The sequence below is a fragment of the Scyliorhinus canicula genome, chromosome 15, assembly GCF_902713615.1.
Source record: "Scyliorhinus canicula chromosome 15, sScyCan1.1, whole genome shotgun sequence".
Classification (NCBI taxonomy): Eukaryota; Metazoa; Chordata; class Chondrichthyes; order Carcharhiniformes; family Scyliorhinidae; genus Scyliorhinus; species Scyliorhinus canicula.
Genome location: NC_052160.1, coordinates 136,132,311 through 136,151,218, shown reverse-complemented (window position 1 = coordinate 136,151,218; position 18,908 = coordinate 136,132,311). Strand labels below are relative to the sequence as shown.

Below are 18,908 nucleotides of genomic sequence, written 5' to 3'. Positions count from 1 at the left end.
GACAGTCCATATTTAAGGGGCTGCATTCTCTGCCGTCGGGATGTTCCATTTTGCCGGCAGCCCGGGGGTTTCCCGACGGCGTGGGGCTGCCCCACAACGGGAAACCCCATTGACCAACCGGCAAAACGGAGCATCCCACCGGTGTGCTGAACCAGAAATCTGGCGGGGCCGGGGCGGAGAATCCATCCCAAGGGCTGGAAAAAATACGCAAACGTCTATAAAGGGGGGGGAATCCAAATCATAACACCTTTCTGTTCATGGATGGATAGTGAGAGGTAAATCAGGGAATTCTGAATTAATCCCACCCCCCCAGAACCTCCTGTCCGCAACAGAGCATTTGTCGAACTTTCCTTTTGGAGGTTTTGAATATTTAGAAAGGAATCAATAGAATGGAACAAAACTTTATTCTGCTGGTGGGAGAAGCTAAGGAAACATAAATCAGAGAAAGGCCATTCAGGAGGGTAGTCAGGAAACATGTCTCGATACAAAAAGCAGCACATACTGGATCAATCGATAACCTTAAATCTGAGAACGTAGGTTTTATTTTGCAGTTATTAAGGGAAAGGGATCCAAGACAGGTGACTAACATCAGAATACAAATGAGCAATGCTCTCGTTGAATAGGAAATAGTATTTGTGGCCATGTGCCTCTTCCTCATTCCTAATATATGCAAATATGGAGCTACGGTGGCACTGTGGCACAGTGGTTAGCACTGCTGCCTCACAGCTCCAGGGACCCAGGTTCAATTAAGGCCTCGGGTGATAGTCTGTGCGGAGTCTGCACGTTCTCCCCATGTCTGCGTGGGTTTCCTCCGGGTGCTCCGGTTTCCTCCCACAGCCCAAAGGTGTACAGGTTAGGTGGATTGGCCACACTAAATTGCACCTTAGTGTCCAAAAGGTTGAGTGGGGTTACTGGGATAGCGTGCTCTTTCCAAGGGCCGGTGCAGACTCGATGGGCCAAATGGCCTCTCCTGCACTGTAAATTCTATGAAACGGGTTGAAGCAGTAGAATGTGTCTACCCCTGCTCCTAAATCTACCAATTCTACGAAGACTAATTTTTCTTTTATTTATTCCTAATTGCCTTGAACTGATTGGCTTTTGCTCGGCTATTTCAGATTTCATTTCCAAAAGGGCATTAGTTAACCAGATGGATTTTTATGACCAGCATTGATCATGACTAATTTTTAATTACAGAATTTTATTTAATTCAAATTCCACCATTGTGGGATTCGAACCTGGGTCCCCAGAGCTTTACCCTGGGTCTCTGGATTACTAGTCCAGTGACAATACCACTAGGGCACAGCCTCCCTCAGTGGAGGAGGGTGATGACCTGGACTGCAAGGTCTCGGGAAAGCAGTGAATGGTGTTTCCTTTAATCCATGCCTGCTCCATGTGTCCTGCATTGACAATTCTAAATCTAAGACTGAGTGCCAATAGCGCAGAAAACAAGAAGCTTGACACAAAAGCTGCTAATCTGGCCTAATGGCGCCCAAATTGAATAGGAAGCTGCTGTTCTAGAAAAGGTTGCCAGAGAGTGGAGTGAGCCGTGTGTTCCAAAATAAAGGTATAACTCAAGCGGTCCGGTGCCCGTCTGGCTTATACGGCTGCGGCAAAACCTATTCTGTTGTTCCTGTAATCAAATTCGGTGTAATATCGACCAATAAAGTTGGCACCCAGAATCCAGAGCGGGCCAGCAGGTGGCGGAATGTCAAGACCAGTGAAGGTAACGGTGCAGACATCTTCCCCAAACTGGGAGGCCTGTAAACAGCGAGAAGCAGAGATCAGTCCCCATGTCTCCCAGAACTAATACATTTAAGCTGGATTTTTGTTTTCAACGCATTCTCTTTAACCACACTAAAAAAACTACTCACAAGATGTGTAATAGCTTCCCAGTTGTCTATCAGTCAACAGGTTCAAAGGCAGAGCTCATGACGATCCCAAATTTAGCAGGGGAATGCGAAACACAAAATCTTAAGCATGTGCTAAAGGCTCATAAAGGCTCATTATCGTAGTTCAGGAAAATGCCCAAGGCTTCCATTGACATCAATGGCTCTGATATTTATTCTTTGGAGAAGCATGGAAATAGGGTTTCATTGCTGCTCACATGGTAACGAAAGTAATTGATTTTGTTCCAGTTTACAGTTTGTTCCAGTTAAATTGATTTGGGAGTGCTGAGGTCATAATTTAACGTTGTATGAAGGCAGATCACATTTCAATGTCAGGTGGTGGTGCTTTCCTGAGAGAACGGTGGAATTCTGAAACAGGCAATCATCTGGTCCAGTTGGATGTTTCGCTGCTGGATTCCTACAAGCACCAGCTGAATCTGTTTCTGGTTGGGGCGGGCAGAGGGTGACAACTTCACCTCTTACAAACGGTGGGCTCTTCGGGGCTCTCTGGGACAGAGTGATCTCTTGGGCCAGTTTTGATAGCCTATGTAGGTGGGAGAGGAGCTTCCCAAATGTTCCTTCCCCAGTTGTTTCTGGGGTGTTGATGCTCGATCAATGACTCCAGAAGCGAGATTGGACGACAATTGAAGGCTTTATTGGACTAGATGTTTCCCCCAGCAGGGCAGGTACAGGATGCAGCTGCTAGGGAGACATCTTATACTCCGCCTTGCTGGGCGGAACCAGCAGGCAGGCTTCACCAATGAACTTGCTGTCTCATGTACCTCCCACACCAATGGTCTACCAGCATCAACCTGGGTACCGTAATACCCCTAATACTGACTACCACATTCACCCCCTGTTAAGAAAAAGAGTCCGGCGGTGGTGGTGGTCTCACGTTATACAGTGGCTAGAGATTGAGGTTATGGTGGTACCCGGTGTACATTACAACAGTGTTTTGCCTCGTTACATGTCGCAACTATTTACAGTCTTTATTTACATTCAAAATGAAGCAATTAGTCGATCGGGGCCCTGGTCGTCCTCTGCGATCGTCGCAGTTTTGGCGGTGATGTAGGTGCCGGCTCGGGCATCCGTGGCTCCGGGAGCGTGGCTTTGGCTTCTTCGGCAGCTTCATCACCCCTAGATGGGACCAGTGGGAGGACCAATCCACCTGGGAAGCGGCCAGCTGTTGGGTGCGCCGGTAGCAGGGAGGGTGGGGTTGGTGGTGGGGGTGTGGGTGGGGATCCAGCGGGCGCCAGGTGCCATAGGGAGACCATATCCTGTCGGCCATCTGGGTACACCATGTAGGTGTACTGAGGGTTAGCGTGAAGGAGGTGGACCCTCTCGATCAATGGGTCCGACTTGGATCAATGGCCCGCACGTATTTTGCGGAGCAGAATGGGTCCAGGAGCTGCCAGCCAGGTTGGGAGCCAGGTCACGGAGTAGGACTTCCTAGGGAAGACAAGGAGACGTTCGTGAGGTGTTTCATTGGTCGTGGTACACAGCAGTGATCGGATGGAGTGGAGAGCATCAGGAAGGATCTCCTGCCAGCGGGAGACTGGGAGGTTCCTGGACCGTAGGGCCAGTAGGACGGTCTTCCAGACCGTTCCATTCTCCCTCTCTACTTGTCCGTTTCCCCAGGGGTTGTAACTGGTCGTCCTGCTCGAGGCAATGCCCTTGCTGAACAGGAATTGAGCAGTTCATCGCTCATAAAGGAGGACCCCCATCACTGTGTATGTAGGCGGGGAAACCGAACAGTGTAAAGATACTGTGGAGGGCTTTTATGAAGGTGGCTGTGGTCATGTCGGGGCAGGGGATGGCGAATGGGAACCGGGAGTACTCGTCAATCACGTTCACAAAATACGTGTTGCGGTCGGTGGATGGGAGGGGCCCTTTGAAGTGAATGTCCTGCCGGCCAGGTAATGCCTCCAGTGCAGCACAGCTTCTACTATGGCCTGGGCCTCCTTTTCAACGGAGGAATGGCGGATTTCTGAAGTGTGGAGGGTACGTGAGAAAAAGGCCACGGGTCTGCCCGCTTGGTTGAGGGTGGCCGCCAGAGCTACGTCGGACGCTTCGCTCTCGACTTGGAAGGGAAGGGATTCATCGATTGCATGCATCGTAGCATTTGCGATGTCCGCTTTGATGCGGCTGAAGACCTGGCGGGCCTCTGTGACAGGGGAAAACCCGTGGATTGAATTAGTGGGCGGGCCTTGTCCACATAGTTGGGGACCCACTGGGCATAATATGAAAGAAATCCCAGGCAGCGTTTCAGGGCCTTGGAGCAGTGGGGGAGGGGAAACTCCATGAGGGAGCGCATGCGTTCGGGATCTGGGCCTATCACTCCATCATGCACTACATAGCCGAGGATGGCTAGACGATCAGTGCTGAACACGCATTTGCCCTTGTTGTAGGTTAGATAAAGGATTTTTGCGGTATGAAGGAATTTCCGGAGGTTGGTGTCGTGGTCCTGCTGGGCGTGGCCGCAGATGGTGACGTTATCAAGGTATGGAAACATGGCCCGCAAACTGTACCGGTCAACTATTCGGTCCATCTCCCGTTGGAAGACCAAGACTCCATTTGTGACACCGAAGGGAACCCTTAGGAAGTGGTAGAGCTGCCCATCTGCTTTGAATGAAGTGTATTTGCGGTCGCTAGAGCGGATGGGGAGCTGGTGGTGGGCGGGCTTGAGATCCACCGTGGAAAAGATCTTGTATTATGCAATCTGATTGACCAAATCAGATATGCGGGAGAGAGGGTATGCGTCGAGCTGCTTATACCTGTTGATGGTCTGACTATAATCGATGACTATCCTGTGCTTCTCCCTGGTCTTTACAACCACTACTTGAGCTCTCCAGGGGCTGTTGCTTGCCTCAATAATACCTTCCTTCAGTAACCGCTGGACTTCCAACCTAATGAAGGTCCGGTCCTGGGCACTGTACCGTCTGCTCCTGGAGGTGACGGGTTTGCAATCCGGGGTGAGGTTCGCAAAAAGGGAAGGCGGATCGACCTTGAGGGTCGCGAGGCCGCAGACAGTGAGGGGGGTACAGGGCTGCCGAATTTAAAAGTTAAATTCTGGAGGTTACATTGGAAGTCTCATCCTAGGAGCGTGGCAGCGCAGAGGTGAGGGAGGACGTAGAGCCGGAAATGTTCCCTGGACTGTGAGGTTCGTTACGCAGAACCCTTTGATCTCTACAGAGTGAGATCCGGAGGCCAGGGAGATTCTTTGGTTAAATGGGTGGATGTTAAGAGAACGGCACCTTACCATGTTGGGGTGTATGAAGCTCTCGAGTCGATCAGGCAGGATTTTTCGCGCCCGTTGATGAGCACGGTCGTCGAGAGCATTCGGGGCCGAAACTGGTCCAGGGTCACCGAGGCGAGTCGTGGTAAAAGTTGGAGTTTTTCCTCGGGTGGTGTGCGGTCATCCGAATCGGGGTCCTGAGGCTCCAGCCAAGATGGCGGCACCCACTGGTTGCACATGGCTGGGGGTGTGCAAGATGGCTGCGCCCATCCATCGCACGTGGTCCCTGGGAAACAAAATGGTGGCGCCCGGAGCCCGCACGTGGCTCGGGAAAAGGAAGATGGCGGCGCCCGCTGGCGGCACATGGCTCGTGGAGAGAGTTGTGGTGGTGGTCCCGGTTCACCCACGGGGACCGCAGCGACCGCCCGGGCCTGGCATACTGCCACAAAATGGCCCTTTTTGCTGCACCCTTTGCGGGTGGAGGAGCGGGCCGGGTAGCGCTGCCGGGGGTGCTTGGCTTGCCTGCAAAAATAACAGCAGGGCTCCCCGGGGTTGACTGTTAGCAGCGCGGCGCAAGCTTGTGGGGGGGGGGGGGGGGGGGGGATGGGGGATGCATCGGGGTCGGCCACGGGGGGTTCCATGCTGCCCAAGGGGCTGCCGCGCGGTCGGGGACGTACGCGCGGGCGTTTCGGGAGGCCACATCCAGGGAGCTAGCAAGGGCCCGTGCCTCCTTGAGGCCGAGTGTCTCTTTCTCCAGCAACCACTGACGGTTTTGGGAGGACAGCAAACCGGCAACAAATGCGTCCCGGATTAAAAGTTCTGTGTGGTCGCTGGCTGAAACTTGCGGGAAGTCACAGTTCCCACCTAACACCAGGAGCGCACGGCAGAATTCCTCCAGCGATTCCCCGGGGATTTGTCGCCTTGTCGCTAGCAGATGTCAGGTGTAGACCTGGTTTACTGGGCGAATATAGTGCCCTTTCAACAGGGCCATCGCGGCCTCGAAATCGTCCGCATCCTCGATGAGGGTGTAGATCTCTGGGCTCACCCTCGAGTGGAGGACTTGCACCTTCTGGTCCTCCTTGGGTGTAGTTGTGGCCGTCCTGAGGTACCCGTTGAAGCTCGCCAGCCAGTGTTTGAAGGTTGCTGCTGCGTTTGCCGCGTGGGGGCACTCCGGCTTGATTCGGAGCTCCATTCTTCAAAATCTAGTCTAATAAATTGATGCTCGATCAATGACTCCAGAAGCGAGATTGGACGATAATTGAAGGCTTTAATGGACGAGATGTTTCCCCCAGCAGCGCAGGTACAGAATGCAGCTGCTAGGGAGACACAGGCTCTTATACTCCGCCTTACTGGGCGGAACCAGCAGGCAGGCTTCACCAATGAACTTGCTGTCTCAGGTACCTCCTACACCAATGGGCTTACAGCGTCAACCTGGGTACCATAATACCCCTAATACTGACTACCACAGGTGTTAATCTGATTTTTATTTTGTGCCTCACCCAATAGTTATCTTGGTTTTGGGCGGGAAGCCAGTGGATGTGGTGTATTTGGACTTTCGGAAGGCTTTTGACAAAGATTAGCATGTAAAATTAAAACGCATGTGATTGGGGGTAGTGCTTTGAGATGGATAGAAAACTGATTGGCAGGCAGGAAGCAGAGAATAGGAATTAGCTGGTCTTTTTCAAATTGGCAGACAGTGACTAGTGGGGTACTGCAGGGTTTGGTGCTGGCACCCCAGCTATTCACAATATACATCCATGATTTAGATGAGGGAACAAAATGTCATATCTCCAAATTTGCGGATGAAACAAAGCTGGATGGGAGGGTGAGCTGTGAGGAGGATGCAGAGATCCATCAGTGTAATTTGGACAAGTTGAGTGAGTGGGCAAATGAATGGCAGATGTAGTATAATTGGGATAAATGCAAAGTTATCCACTTTGGTAGCAAAATCAAGAAGGCAGACAATGATGTGAATGGCCATAAATTAGGAGAGGGGTATGTGCAACAAGACCTGGGTGTCCTCGTACACCAGTCACTGAAGGTAAGCATGGAGATGCAGCAGGCGGTAAAGAAGGCAAATGGTATGCTGGCCTTCATTATGAGAGGATTCAGAGTACAGGAGCAGAGATGACTCGCTGCAATTGTACAGGGCCTTGGTGAGACCACACCTGGAATATTGTGTGCCATTCTGATCTCCTTAACTGAGGAATCATATTCTAGCTGCAGAGGGAGTGCAGCAAAGGTTTACCGGGCTGATTCCTGGGATGGTAGGACTGACGTACGAGGAGTGATTGAAACGGTTAGGATTGTATTTGCTGGAGTTCAGAAGAATGAGGGAGGATCTCGTAGAACCTATCAAATTCTAACAGGACTGGAGAGCATAAATGCAGGAAGGATGTTGGCAATGGTGGGGTGTGTCCAGAATCAGGGGTCACAGTCTGAGGATATGGGGTAAACCATTTAGGACAGAGAATGGAAGAAATTGCTTCACCCAGAGTGTGGTGAGTCTGTGGAATTCATTATTACAGGAAGTAGTTGAGTCAAGAAGCAGTTAGTTGCTGGGCTTATCCTTACAACCTCTTTTGAGCGCTGACATCGTGGCTGCATTTCTCCAGTCCTCTGTCGCTCGACTGGGCCCAGGGATACACGCACACATGCATGCACACACACGGATACACATGCGTGTACACACGCTCAGACAGGGACACACACACACACATATTCAGACATAGACAGAGCCGCAAACTCAGACTTACACAAATAGAAATGGACAGAGACACACTCAGACACAATCATACATAGACATACATGCATTCGTGAGTGACACACACTTTATTTTGAAGACAGTGTTGCAAACAATGCTTTCAAAGATGAAAGAGAAAAACATATCAAAGATGAAAGAGAAAAACATATGCAGCGGGATTCTCCCGACTCCCCGCAATGGCCCGACGCCAGCGTAAAAAGCAGCGTAAACTACTCCGGTGTCGGGCTGACAGGACGTTGTGGAAACCTCCGCACTCCCGGGCGCTAGGCCAGCAGCGGAGGGGTTGACAGACCGCCAACTGCTGCCGAAGGGCAGGCGCGAGTTAGCGCATGAGCAGAACCGCCAGCGTGGTTCTGCGCATGCGCAGACCGGCCGGTGTATTCTAGCACATGCGTAGGGAAGCTTCTTCTCCGTGCAAGCCATGGCGGAGCCCTACAGTGGCCCCGGTTGCGGGCCAGGCCACCGTGGGGCCCCCCTCGGGGCCGGATCCCCCATGCCCCCCCAAGGACCGCAACAACCAGCCTACCAGCCAGGTCCCGCCGTGTGGGACCATGTCCAATCCACGCCAGTGGGACTGGCCAGTAACTGACGGCCATCGGGACCGGAGAATTGCCGCAGGGGCTGCTCCCAACGGCCCCCGACTGGCGCGGCGTGATCCCTGCCCCCGCCCGAAAACTGGCACCGGAGAATACGGCATTGGAGCGGCAGGGCGGGGTTCATGCCGACCCCCGACCCCCCCCCCCCCCGGGGATTCTTCAACCCAGCGGTGGGGGGGGGGGGGGGGGAGAGAGAATCCCACCCATGGTCTTGGGGTATGTTTTTCACAGAGAGAGTAGTGGATGCCTGGAACGCGCTACCAGAGGATGTGGTGGAAGCAGACACATTAGCAACATTTACGAGGCACCTGGATGGGTACATAAATAAAGAGGAAATACAGGGATATGGACTGAGTAAAGACAGAAGGTTTTTTTTATTTCGGGCATCGGCACAGACTTGGAGGGCTGAAGGGCCTGTTCCTGTGCTGTACGTTTCTATGATCTTTGTTTTTAAGGTAAGGTTGGGAGCTGTGTTATAGGGAGTCGCCATGTAAGACCCTGGAGTGTGATGTGTGCTGTGACAGATCTGTGACGAGGTAGACGGAACCTGTTTGCAGCCACCCCAGAGAAGGGTCTGTTTGTTCCAGAAAGAAGAGTTTTGTTTAACACCTTGGAGTTCCACAGTTGAGTGAGAGAGAGAGAGAGAGAGAGAGAAGCCTTGTGACACATCTTCCCTGTAGAAGCAGCGGATTGTGCTTTGTGGTAATGGAACTGGAATTTGTTTGGTAAATTAAGTTTCTATAAGGATTATTGCCTAAAAAGGGTATTTATTTTTGAGTCTGACTAAGTAACAGTCTGTTGGTAAATGTTCTCAATGACTAATTTTAACTGCGTAAATGTAATCTTGTGTGTTTACATCTTCCTTTCTTAAGAAATATTGTAAATTACTATTTAAAAATCTCCAGAAAGGTTATTGAAATTCGTGACTCCTGATTTCAATACATTTATTTTCGCAAACCAAAATACAGCGTACACATTGTTGTGCCAGCTTGCCATGTTTCCCTTTGGGATTCAGTTAGAACGTCAATAACCACCTGGCAGAGTAAGAATGCAGAAACACATACACACACGCATGCACACGCACACACACACACACATGCACACACACATGCACGCACACACACATACACACACACATGCACACGCACACACACATATGCACACGCACGCACATACATACAGGCACACACACATACACACATGCACACGCACACACACACAAAGGGCGGGATTTCCTGGTCCTTCCAGTTGGCGGGACTTTCTGGTTCCACCAAAGGTGACCTCCCCTCACCCCCCACGATGGTTCCTCAGCAGCAGGGTGGGCGGGAGCGGCGTAGACTTTGGCTGTACAGGAACATCCCGCCGGTAGCCAATCGCGAGTCGTCTCTGCTGCTGAAAACACACCGTGGGGGGGGGGGCTGAAAATCCCCAGCCAAATTCTCGACCCTTTCCCCCACATTATAATTCAAACTCACCTTCATAATGTAGTCTTCACCCTTTAATAGATAGTTCCTTCCTCCCAGGTTGAAAGAAATGTGAGGCAGTAGATGTATTTTGTCACAATCCACGATGTACTGCATGGGAAGTGGAAAGGGAGATGAGAAAGTAGGAATGAGAAAACGCCACTTGAGGGCATCCAATTCTTTTACTGATTTAGATCGGCACTTATCCCAAGCCATTTACGTCTTCCTTCCTAATTGACACCAACCCTGGTTCCCTTTACTCCTCCATCAGTTACGAAATCAGTACGCCACCAATTTGAGAGCTGCAACGTAAACTGTAATTCTACCACTGTGGCTGCAAGTCTGTTCTATGATTAACAACTATTAAGTCTGATTTCACACCTATTCAAGTTGATCAAGGATCTCTGGTTTGTAAATAGGTCCCATAATTCTCTGGTTAAATACAAATATAATTTTACAAGGTCTCTCCTAGCAATTGGCTTTGCGCTGGAGAAGACACAATGTGGTTGCTCCTTTTAAGATAACCATAGAATTTACAGTGCAGGAGGAGGCCATTCGGCCCATCGAGTCGAGATAAGCACAGAGTTGGCTTTTTCTGTGATGTATTGCTTTAAGGTTCAGACGACTTGTAGTGTCTTTAAGCTGCTCTTATTTTGGCTCCACGCCACTACTATGGGACTATTGCTCAAGCCTTGCGGAGCTAGCAGCTATTAAAGTAAACTTATCGAGTTGCTCAGGGTTCTCCACCACAAAGGCCCAAAGCTGAGCAGAAACTACTGGCAATGCTGATTTGCTAGGAAGCACGTTTTGAATGGCAAGTCAGATAACACAGTTAATTAATAAGGTGAATAATATCTGCAAATACTTTGTGCAGATTAGGCAGCATCCATGGAGTGGAAAACCAAATTAATGTTTCAGCCCATTAACCTTTCATCACAACTGTAGAAAGTTAGAGATATAATACATTTTGAGCAAGTGCAGAGGAAAGGGGGAGACAAGAACAAATTGGATTTAAAAGATTGTTTGTCATTTAATCTCTCCATCCTTCCAGCAAAGAAAAGTACAGCACAGGAACAGGCCCTCCAAGCTGACCATGCTGCCTTGTCTAACCTAAAACTTTCTACACTTCCGGGGTCCGTATCCCTCTGTTCCCCATCTCATTCATGTATTTGTCAAGATGCCCCTTAAACGTCACTATCTTCCCGGCTTCCACCACCTCCTCCGGCAGCGAGTTCCAGGCACCCACTGTGTAAAAAAACTTCTCTCGCACATCTCCTCTGAAGTTTGACCCTCGGACCTTATACCTATGTACCCGAGTAATTGACTCTTCCACCCTGAGAAAAAGCTTCTGACTATCCGCTCTGTCTGGGAATAGATAGGATAGATGCGGGCAGGTTGCTTCCACTGGCGGGTGAAAGCAGAACTAGGGGGCATAGCCTCAAAATAAGGGGAAGTAGATTTAGGACTGAGTTTAGGAGGAACGTCTTCATGAAATGAACATAGAACATAGAACACTACAGCGCAGTACGGGCCCTTCGGCCCTCGATGTTGCGCCGACCTGTGAAACCATCTGAAGCCTATCTGACCTACACTATTCCATTTTCATCCATATGTCTATCCAGTGACCATTTAAATGCCCTTAGAGTTGGCGAGTCTACTACTATTGCAGGCAGGGCGTTCCACACCCCTACTACTCTCTGAGTAAAGAAACTGCCTCTGACATCTGTCCTATATCTCTCACCCCTCAATTTAAAGCTATGTCCCCTCGAGTTGGTCATCACCATCCGAGGAAAAAGACTCTCACTGTCCACCCTATCTAACCCTCTGACTATCTTATATGTCTCTATTAAGTCACCTCTCAGCCTTCTCCTCTCTAACGAAAACAACCTCAATTCCCTGAGCCTTTCCTCGTAAGACCTTCCCTCCATACCAGGCAACATCCTAGTAAATCTCCTCTGAACCCTTTCCAAAGCTTCCACATCCTTCCTATAATGTGGTGACCAGAACTGCACGCAGTACTCCAGGTGTGGCCGCACCAGAGTTATGTACAGCTGCAGCATGACCTTGTGGTTCCGAAACTCAATCCCCCTGCTTATAAAGGCTAGCACACCATATGCCTTCTTAACAGCCCTATTAACCTGGGTGGCAACTTTCAGGGATTTATGTACCTGGATGCCGAGATCTCTCTGTTCATCTACACTACCAAGAATCTTGCCATTAGCCCAGTAATCTGCATTCCTGTTACTCCATCCAAAGTGAACCACCTCACACTTTTCCGCATTAAACTCCATCTGCCACCTCTCAGCCCAGCTCTGCAGCTTATCTATGTCCCTCTGTATCCTATAACATCCTTCAGCACTATCCACAACTCCACCGACCTTCGTGTCATCTGCAAATTTACTAACCCATCCTTCTACACCCTCTTCCAGGTCATTTATAAAAATGACAAACAGCAGTGGCCCCAAAACAGATCCTTGCGGTACACCACTAGTAACTGAACTCCAGGATGAACATTTGCCATCAACCACCACCCTCTGTCTTCTTTCAGCTAGCCAATTTCTGATCCAAGCCAGTTCGGGTGCACTGAGGGAGAATTCGGAATGTCCAATTTACCTAACATTCCATCTTCTTGTGGGAGGAAACCGGAGCACCCGGAGGAAACCCACGCTGACTCCAGACTCCACACAGACAGTGACCCAAGCCGGGAATCGAACCTGGGACCCTGGCGCTGTGCATTGTGCTACCATGCTGCCCCTCTAAAGGAGCATCCTACCTAGGGCCACTGACCCGCCCTATCCCTGTAATCCCATCTAATCCCTTCGACAATAAGGGGCAATTTATCAATCCACCTAACCTACACATTTTTGGACTGTGGGAGGAAACCGGAGCACCCGGAGGAAACCCACGCAGACGGGGGAGAACGTGCCTAACTCCACAGATACAGTCACCCAAGGCTGCAATTGAACCTGGGTCTCTGGCACTATGAGGCAGCAGTGCTAACTAATGTGACAACGTGTCACCCTAAGCTTATCTAGTTTCCTCTGGAATTGATTGCTGTTCACCACCACCATGAGATAACACATAGCACAGTTGCCAGGGAAAGCATTGTACTTAGGACCTTCCTCCATTCCATGGCCCAGTGACTGAGTGAACACTGGACCCTGACAATGGTTCTCGATAAGATCTGTGACTCAGGTAGTGTGAAGTCATACCGGGAGAGCAAAAAAGGTCCAAACGTACAAATTCTCATGTTTAAACAGCCTGGAGGCCCAATAAATGTGGTTCTGCCCTGGGAAATAAACACATGATGTTGTCTCATATATTATTTAAGGAGAAGCTTCATTCAGCTCGGTATACTAGATTTTCTGTTTGAAACTACTTTGACTCCTGGCAGTAACCATGGTGATGGACTTTGGATAACTGAGAAGATGGGGAAGCATGCTGCAGAAGTATGGCGTCGCTAGAAAAACCGAAACACAAATCAATTGACACCTGAAGTGAAGGCCAGAATTTTCATTTCCAAGGCGACTGTTAGAAGGGAGCAGCCAGAGTTATTGTAATAAGAGATTCTCTCCAGCCAGGCTCTTTGAATCAGAATCGATCTGCTTCAATCTCCAATTAGTTCCTTCCAGTGGATGGTAGGATTTGTCTCAACCTGCACTTGTCCCAGTTTATGTAGTCATCTGAAGTAGTCAAATGTCGGGAGGTCAACTCTGGCTCGAACCTACGGCGCTGAGGACCCGGGTTCGAATCCCGGCCCTGGGTCACTCTCCGTGTGGAGTTTGCACGTTCTCCCCGTGTCTGCGTGGGTTTCACCCCCACAACCCAAAGATGTGCAGGGTAGGTAAATTGGCAACGCTAAATTGCCCCTTAATTGGAAAAAATAATTGGGTACTCTAAATTTATAAAGAAAAACTCTGGCTCGAATGACTCCTGGAGGTTTTATCACATGACCTTTTCCCATGAATTTGCCCACCTCCCCACCCTTGCCCTCTCCCAACCCACCCAGACCCCTTCGCCATTATGTCACTCAATATATCCGCTATCAAACTTCCCTGCCTCGCCACAGTTGATTGGAAAGTGAATAGATTCTCCATCACCAGATGACTATCTGTCAAACGGCCTCTCCTTCACTATTTCCAACATTTCTTATCAATAATACATAGAAAGAAATCTATTTCTTTTATTTAATTCTCCCACCTCTGCGATATATCCCCGTGTTAGAACATAGAGCATACAGTGCAGAAGGAGGCCATTCGGCCCATCGAGACTGCACCGACCCACTTAAGCCCTCACTTCCACCCTATTCCCGTAACCCAAATAATCCCTCCTAACCTTTTTTTGGACACTCAGGGCAATTTAGCGTGGCCAATCCACCTAACCTGTACATCTTTGGACTGTGGGAGGAAACCGGAGCACCCGGAGGAAACCCACGCAGACACGGGGAGAACGTGCAGACTCCGCACAGACAATGACCCAAGCAGGGAATCGAACCTGGGACCCGGGCGCTGTGAAACCACAGTGCTATCCACTTGTGCTACCGTGCTGCCCTGTGCTGTTCCTCTCATAGTGTCGCGTACCCTTTAATTCCTGGCGAGACCAGGATAATCCGGGAGGATTGGCAAGCCGAGTGGCAGGTACAGCAGGGATTAGAGTAAAGACCCCTCTCCAAGCTGTCCCATCAAAAAACACCAAGGGCGGGTACAGAATGGGTTAGAAACACTGTCGCCTCTCTGTTCCAATCATGGGGGAACACTTAATAATTTATAACAAAGTTCCATACTTACTCGGCATACTAGTATTTTCTATTTGTAGTGACATTGTGAAGACTGGAAAATGTCCCACTTTAATGCTATATTTCATAGTGGAAGAAGTAAGATTATGTAGATCAATGGGAGCATAACCGTCACAGTACAACACTTACATTCCAACACTTCAAAGCCCTTCATTGGCTGTGAAGGATACCCTGAGGTTGTGAAAGACTGTATATGAATGCGAGTCTTTCTTCTTTATCTTTCAGTATGAGAGCAAGAGAGCTTCATTTAGTAACGGGGTGGGCCATGTTTACCGACTCTCCCCACCTTTGTCCTGGATACCAGCCACCATTAATGGCCAGAGCACAACAAAAGCTGGCAGCCAATATTGAACCTCAAACTTCCAGCAACTAAACGCTAGGTTTTCTTGATCATAGAACTTACAGAGCAGAAGGAGGCCGTTCAGCCCATCGAATCTGCACCGGCCCTTGGAAAGAGCACCCTACTTAAGCCCACCCTATCCTCGTAAGCCAGTAACCCCACCTATCCTTTCTAGACACTAAGGGCAGTTTATCATGGCCAATTCACCTAACTTGCACATCTTTAGACTGTGAGAGGAAACCGGAGCACCCGGAGGAAACAACGTGCAAACACCACCCAGACTGTGACCCAAGCCAGGAATCGAACCTGGGACCCTGGAGCTGTGAAGCAACAGTGCTAACCACTGTGCTACCCTGCCACCCTAAACAATGGGGGCGATTCTCCAAAATGGAGCCCAAGTGTTCGCGCTGTCGTGAACGCCGTCGCGTTTCATGACGGCGCAAAACGGGCACGGGGACGACCGATTCTGTTTCCCACATGGGACCAGCACGGCGCTGGAGCGGTTCACGCCACTCTAGCCTCCCACCCTGGCGCCAATTGGGTGCCGCGCCAGCCCGCGCATGTGCAGTTGGGCGGCACCAACCGGCGCATGCGCGGGGGACTTCTTCAGCGCGCCGGCCCCGATTCAACATGGTGTCGGTGTTCAGGGGCCGGCCGCGCAACAAAGTAGGCACGGGGGGTGGGTGGGTGGGGGGGGGGGGAGATGCTGGCCTGCCGATCAGTGGGCCCCGATTGCGGGCCATACCCCATCAGAGGCCCCCCCCCCCAGGTGAAGGATCGCTTTTCCCCGCCCCACGGGTTGCCCCCCGGCCGTTCGCGCAGAGTTCCCGCCGGCCCATCTGAGCCGGAGAATCGGCGGCCCTGCCGATTCCAGCGGCCAGCGGCGCATCAAACGCGCCGGCGCAAATGGCGCCGATTCTCCACAACTTGGAGAATCGCGCACTGGTGTCGGGGCGTCGTGGCGCGGTTGCAGCGATTCTCCGGCCCGGAACGGGGCTCGGAGAATCACCCCAATTGCTTTCGCCACTTATAACTATAAACGGTTTAGGTGGTGGCCAAGAGTTAGTTGGGAGCACTCTTGGTTCTGAATCACAGGGTTGTGAGTTCAGGTCACACATCCAGAGATTTGAGCATAAAATTCCAGACTCCCACTGCAAAGCAGCCCTTGCGAGAGTGCTGCACTGTCAAAAGTTCTTGCTGCCGTTTAGGTGAGATGTTGAACCCAGGCTCTGACTGCTCACTCAAAATCATAGAATTGTTACGGTGCAGAAAGAGGCCATTCAGCCCATCCTGTCTGCGGAAGCATGAAAATCCCCAAAGTGTTTCCCAGGTGTTCTGATCAATGTACCAATAATAATCAACATCACAAAAGAAAGTCAAGTATCTGATCAGAATCACATTGCTTTTCCTCCGGGCGCTCCGGTTTCCTCCCACAAGTCCTGAAAGACGTGCTTGTTAGGTGAATTGGACATTCTGAATTCTCCCTCAGTGTACCCGAACAGGCGCCAGAGTGTGCAGTGTTAACATGAGCCTACTTGTGACACTAATAAAGATTATTATTATAAATCATGTGCTCAATTTGCTCCTGCTCGCTGCTAAAAGCTGGGGATCCGACAGTACACCACTCAACCTGGAGTGGTTCCATGATTTCGCAAATGAAATCAAGGCCACAATGGGGAGATTTGTGAAACAGAAGATGGACACAGCACAGATTAAAAAGGGGGCTGACCAGAAAAGTACTGATGTAAGGAATGGTGCTGGAAAAAGATTAGGGGTTGGATTCTCTGATTCCCCAGCTGTCTGTTGATGGGTGCCGCTTGCCAATTGGATTTCCCCTTGAAGTCACCCACTCCGCCGGGCTACCCATGGGCAGGGGTGCGCTGCTGGCAGGAAAAGTGAATCGCAATGGCCGGAGAATTCCAGTCCAGACTGTCATAATATACATCCATGTATATGATGGAGTGCAGACAGGCAGTGATTGACACACAGGATGACCAGTGAGCACACAGAACACAGCAGCCACTCACCAGACAGGACACGACCACTATAAAGCCAGAGGGCACCAGTTTTCCCGCTCTCTAGGGATCCAGCCTCTGAGACAGTCAGAGCTCATGAGCACAGCCAGTGCAAACACCATGTGGTAGTCAGTTAGTCTGGTCAGGCGAGCCTCAGGTCTCCAGTCAAGTCAGCACATTGTCAACCCATAGTTAAGCATGTAATATAGTTAGATGTTCAATAAAATCGTGTTGCATCTCATCAACTGTTGGAAGCCTGTCTCTCTCTACACTGCATCAAACGCAGTCCACATAGACCCAGCTTACCCAACACATCGCAGACATTAGAGTTCAATCTCCAGAGTTAGTCTATCAACTATCAAAATCGACTATTCGCATCTGTAATCGTAGCAATGCAATGACTTGATTTTCAATTGCAGTAAACGAAGTATGCTCATGTTTTGTCCACTTCCTGCAGTAGTGCTGGCTGTCACAATAGCCTCGAGTCACATATGGCACCCAGCTACGGAGAATTCAATTCCTGACTACTAAATAAAAGAAGAACCATCGGAGCGGTCAGTGATCTCACAATTCACATTTGTGTTATGGGCCAGGGTTTGGAGAACCCCAAAGTGTATGATGGAGTTCACATGACCCACAACTTTTACTAGATTGTGGTATGGGGAGCACACGGCCCACTCTACAGGTGTGGTACAGCAGAAATGGAAAAGTATTTTTTAAAGCAAAACAGTGTTTAGTCTATGAACTCAAGTTAACCTTTTTAAAACATACAGTGACCATCTTAGCAACCATTAATTCAAATACAACCCCCAAAGACTACAACACTAAGTAAACCTTTAAGCTTTCCTTTTTAACACCCATACGACTTAAAAACAAAACCTTTATCAGAAGCACATCAGGTTAAAGTCACTACTGAAAACATTTATAATTCTGAAATCACCAAATGATCAAAAGATAGTCTTTTGATGGCAGAGAGAACAGCAGTACACTTGCTTGGTCTGGCTTCAGCTCCAACACTGAAAACAAAACTAAAACACACCCTGCAGCCTGCTCAAAAATGAAAGTAAAACTCTGACAGACAGCCCAGCTCCACCCACTCTCTGACATCACTGCAGTAGTAAACACCCATTTCTTAAAGGTACTCTCACTACCGATATTTATATACACACCCATTTATAAACACCCATTTCTTAAAGGTACTCTCACATGACATTTGCATGACATGGGCATGCACCCAAGTGTTTTTGATCATCATGTCTCTGAAGATTTGAAAGGGAAACAAAAGTTGCCAGAGAATTTCCTGTGGATTTTAACATTGGCTCATTATTGCCCAAGAATTATTGATTTAGTGCATCTAGTTGGCTTTAGGCAATTAGAGTGCCTCTTCTGCTGCTATTCTTTCAATGTCATCATTAACATGGCTATATAATCTGCACTGGGGAAGGAACTATACTGCTCCTCGTAGACAACATTTACCTGTGTCGTCTACAAGGGGGTTTCTAGCATGAGGCCAAAATATTGTCATTGTAGCCCTAGATACATGTAGTCATTTGTTCTACAACACTGCTATAGAAATGTACTGCCTATCACAATCTCAGGACCTCCTAAGGCACTTCATAGTCAATTGATGTCTCTATGGAAGTGTAGTTACCACTGTAACACAGGGTAACCCGGTTTAATAAGGACATGGGCAGTCCACACTGAGTAAGAATGAAGAACATTGATTTCTTTACAGTTACATCATATACAACTCCTGGTGGATCCTTATCGGATCACTCTACGGCCGTGCCTTACTGTCCGACCTTTTAGACGTA

The 18,908-nt window shown here is 49.6% G+C and overlaps 1 protein-coding gene across 3 annotated transcripts in view; it reads right to left on the bottom strand.

Annotated features, from left to right (window-relative positions):
* Positions 1-385: 385 nt before the first annotated feature.
* The window catches only part of ren (renin), an 86,612-nt gene continuing 68,089 nt past the window's right edge, over positions 386-18,908 (bottom strand). For all 3 annotated transcript variants that reach the window (XM_038820939.1, XM_038820937.1, XM_038820938.1), the window contains exons 8-9: positions 9,957-10,055; positions 386-1,758 (exon numbers count right to left, since the gene is read on the bottom strand). In XM_038820939.1, the coding sequence (XP_038676867.1) occupies positions 1,597-1,758; positions 9,957-10,055 (261 nt within the window). In that variant the 3' untranslated portion in view covers positions 386-1,596. The remainder of the gene's footprint in view (positions 1,759-9,956; positions 10,056-18,908) is intronic.